This window comes from Emys orbicularis, chromosome 12 (genome assembly GCF_028017835.1).
Source record: "Emys orbicularis isolate rEmyOrb1 chromosome 12, rEmyOrb1.hap1, whole genome shotgun sequence".
Taxonomy (NCBI): domain Eukaryota; kingdom Metazoa; phylum Chordata; order Testudines; family Emydidae; genus Emys; species Emys orbicularis.
In genome coordinates this window covers 36,975,094-36,979,442 of record NC_088694.1, presented here as the reverse complement: position 1 = coordinate 36,979,442, position 4,349 = coordinate 36,975,094, and the positions used below count along the sequence as shown (strand labels likewise).

At 45.7% G+C, this 4,349-nt stretch overlaps 1 protein-coding gene across 1 annotated transcript; it reads right to left on the bottom strand.

Moving 5' to 3' along the window:
* Positions 1–3,166: 3,166 nt before the first annotated feature.
* On the bottom strand, positions 3,167–4,135 carry LOC135887237 (olfactory receptor 6N1-like). Its single transcript, XM_065415009.1, has one exon. The coding sequence runs from the start codon at positions 4,130–4,132 to the stop codon at positions 3,167–3,169; it is 966 nt and encodes a 321-aa protein (XP_065271081.1). The 5' UTR covers positions 4,133–4,135.
* Between the last annotated feature and the right edge of the window lie 214 nt (positions 4,136–4,349).

The window sequence follows — 4,349 nt, the reverse complement described above, 5'->3', positions numbered from 1 at the left end:
AGGCTACAACGTCCTGATAAATGCTCGCCCTGATGAGATGAGTACAGGAATAGGGATCATGTTATTGGCTGACTGTGCCATACAGACCAAAACAGAAACCTTGAAAACGCCTCCGAAAGAATCAATGATGCACTTAAGAGAAGTGCTGCAGAGGTGGGGCTTCGCATTCTCAGACAAAGCAAAGGGAAGGATCTTCACAACAAGGAAAAGCCCCAAAGGTGGAAAGTTACAGCTGCGTGACCCACAGATAAATATAGTGACATTACAAATTCCTAGGTGTGACCTTTGGTAACAAGCTCACTTGGAGGGAGCATACTGAAAGTATTAGATAAGTGCAAAAGTAAAACAGATCTCTGGACCATCCTGGGGAGTGTATATGAACATGGTGATAATGCTATACAGTGTGTTAATTAGACCAGTTACAGAGTACGGATGCTGGGCCTGTGGGTTGGCAATGGACACAAATCTGAACTAGATTACATATCATGTGCCTTCAATACTATAGCTCTTTGTACTACACACAGCAGCTGGTGAAATGCCTATAATTCTTAGAACGAAGCTCCAAGATTTAACCTTTTGGTCTAAAGTACTAGGCAATAGTGAAGATAACACTAAGATGACATGATTCTTAGGAATTAAGTGGAGGTCAGTTAGGACAAACTCAAAATTCCCCATGTAAGTAGTGTATGGAAGTGGACAATGGATCTTAATGAAAAACAGGGATTGAAAAGAGACCAAAATGTATAGCGATGGGAAAACGCTCAAATCACCCCCTGCCAAGACAGATATGGAATTATATAATGAAATTAATAAAAAAATCCTAGACAAGATGTTACAGTTATAGTGATTTGCTATAGGTGGGAACACTACTGCCAAATACATACAGAGAAAAGAACAGAGCGGGAACAGCTTCCTGAATGCACTCACTCGTACTTAAGAAAACCATACAGCTAACTAATTTTGTATCTATCTTTATGGGTGAGATAACAGGGATTACACTATCACTAAATCGTGTTTAGATGTGTGGCCAGCTGCTGTGGCCCTCCTGTCTGACTCCTTATCAGGGCTTCAGGCAACTTACAGTGGTGAGTCTGACAGCAGAAATGATTTTCTAAATGAAATATTACTGCTAACAACAACCAGACTGGAACTGGATATAACCATTGTAATAGCCTGGATCCTGGTGCAGGCAGGCAAAAAATGCTATTAATCATGAATGAGTTGACCTAGGGATCCCTTTAAGCAAACTGGAATTTAAACACCTAATCAAAAGGTGAGCAAAGGAAAGAATGATAAGAACTGTGGGCAAATGCAATGAAAGGGAAAAATGCCAAGAAGTGAGTCCAACAGTTGAAAAGCTTGATATAATCCAAGGCCCTGAGAGGAAGAGTGAAGTGGCTCTAAGCGGGGCATTGTGGATTATATAGTCATTTATTTCTAATTAACAAGCATAAAGATGGCTTATGCGTAACATGCCAAGCCCGGGAAATGATAGAGCCAATCCTTCGGGAGTGTAAAGACTATACCAATGAAATGAAGTTTTTTATAGTAACTCAGTGACCTTAAAGTAACATTTTTTTCTTTGCAACATCTATCAAGAATACAAGGGAAATGGGGCCCAATAAAATCAGCTCTTCTGCAATTCTTTAAGAATACCAGGAAGGGTGGGAGATTAAGTCATGAGCAAGATACAAAGTACAGTGCCTGGCAGTCACAGACTTGGGAAGCGAGTCTGCTACGTCGCAAAACCCAAGCGTCCATGCAACAATGCGGATCCCTAGCTAGCTGCCACACCTGCCCTGCTTCTCTGTTCCTGAGCTCCCAGTACTTGGAATCCCAGCCCCAACTCTGATACCAGGTTGACCCTTGGCCTGATTCCTGATTCTGTCTCCGGCTCTGACCCTTGGCTTGACTCTTGACCCTGTTACTGACTCTGACCCGGGGTTTCAATCTTCTGCCTCTAGTCCTGCCTACCTTCCAATGGAAATGCAGAGACTGAACCTACCATGACAGAAGCCCAGTGGCTCTCCAGGCTGAGATTCTCAGAGGGCGTTTATGGGAGTTCAGCTACTCCCATTCCTAAGGGATTTGGGTGCCTAACTACCATTAGGTCCCTTGGAAAATCTTTCCTGAAGTGCTGAAGCCTTCCCATTCTCACCGGTACCCAGCTCCCCTCCTCCTGGAGCTGATGTGCTCCCAGTCATGAGCCAGCACTGCCATGACTGGCATCACAGGGTTCTGCCTGTTGGTAGGTGGTAGCCACTTCCTCTGGCCATAAGTCGCCTCACGCTCTGAGGAGAGAGCCCTGCATGGAGCAGAGCTGTCTAAGGCACCTGGGGCAGACAAGACACTGTTCCCTGAAAACGACCCCCTCAGGACATGCCCTTGTCACAGTCAGTTTTGGGGACGCTCATTGTAACAGGTCCCCTCTCTTTAAACGGCTCTGTGCCGTTGGCAGCAGTAGAGCAGCTGGTGCCCTGCAGGACCACAGGCTGGGTCTTTCGTCGACCACTATTTGACAGACCCGACCCCAGGAACAGCCTCAGTTCTGTGTGTCCTGGCAAACTCCCAGCTGGGTCTGGACAGTCCTAGTGCCCCTGGCTTGTGAATCCACCTATTCGTTTGCCCAACCTTCCCGCCTCCCTCAGCTCGGTGAGCCTGGGGCTGCTGCTTTGCCGGAGCTGGTCCCAGCCAGGCATAGCCCAGATAAGAGCTGTGAAGATGTTCCTGGGGAAGTGTCCAGAGGTCACCACTGGGGCCTGGCCGTTTGTGCCCAGCCTGTGTGCGAGCAAAGAAGGTGGTTGGTTTGCAGAGGGCTATGATGGCAATAAGCACAATTTCCGGGGTGGCAGATTTCCCAGGTTTACGTCCCCATCTATGCTGCACCAAGAGTTAGTATTTTTATTGTCCAAACATTTATTTTGGTCAAAAATGGCTTTTTTACGGATATAAAAAATTGGTTAAAATTGTATCTCCACTCCACCTGGTGCCCAGTTAAAAACTCCATCATGGGAACATGGTTACGGCCTCCTACCTCCCTGGTCCTTCCACTTAAATGGATAGAACGGAGTGAGATTTTTCAATGGAGGTTTTCAACTTAGTTTTATTGGAGGCTGATTGCTTAAATCACCCAGGCAGCTTGGAAAACCTCAGGCTAAGTTATTATCTAGGAGTCTCTGCCTATATTTGTGAAAATAACATATTTACTGACTGCTTTGCTCAAGGCTTCCTTGACCTCTCTGTTTCTCAGGCTGTAGATGAGGGGATTTACCAGGGGAGTCAGGACTGTGTAACAAAGAGAGAACACTTTGTTCAGGTCTCTCAGTGTATCGTGTTTCAGTAGCATGTACACAATGATTATGGTTCCATAGAAAATGGTCACCACAGTGAGGTGGGAGGAGCAGGTGGAAAAGGCCTTCTGCCTCCCCGTGGTGGAAGGGATTCTCAGGATGGTGGCGATAATGCAGATGTAGGACATCAGGGTTAGTAGGAATGGAGGCAGGGTGAATACACAGGCTAGTATGAAATCCAGCAATATGATCAAGTATGTGTCCCCGCAGGAGAGTTTTATCAATGGGGTGGATTCACAATAAAAATGGTCAATTTTATTTGGGCCACAGAATATTAACTGTGATATAAATAAGACAAAGATGGTAATAGCCAAAAAACCATTGAACCATGAACCAGCAACCAATTGGAGGCAAACCCTAGTATTCATCAGAGCTGAATAGTGCAGGGGTTTACATATCGCTAAATACCGATCATAAGACATCGCCGCTAGGAGATAACATTCCATACATGCCAGAGAACCAGAGAAATACAGTTGTGTAAGGCAGCCACTGACTGAGATGGTTCTGTCTCCAGTCAGGAAACTGGCTAGCACCCTGGGCAGGATGGTGGAGGTGTAGCAGGTCTCCAAGCAGGAGAAGCTCCCCAGGAAGATGTACATGGGGATGTGAAGGTGCTGATCAGCCACAACAAGCACCACAATGAGGATGTTTCCAGCCATGGTCGCAATGTAGATTACTAGGAAGAGCAGGAAGAGAAGAATGTGCAGGTCAGGGAGATCCCCAAATCCCAGGAGGGTGAATTCCGTGATGACTGTTTGATTTCTCCAGTCTGTGTCAGCCATGGGTTGAGTCTCTGGGAACAATTAATAAAAACTGCCATTGAATTGGAAGAACACAGAGTTAAGTTAACCATGTCTCGTGAATTAATTTCATAAATATTCAGAAAATCCCCTTCTGCTGGTTAGAGGCTGAAACTTTAAGGCTAAATGTAGACTTCAGAGCAAAGTGCCAGGAGTCTGTCTGAGAACAGAACACTGGTATCCATGCCAGAGTTTATGC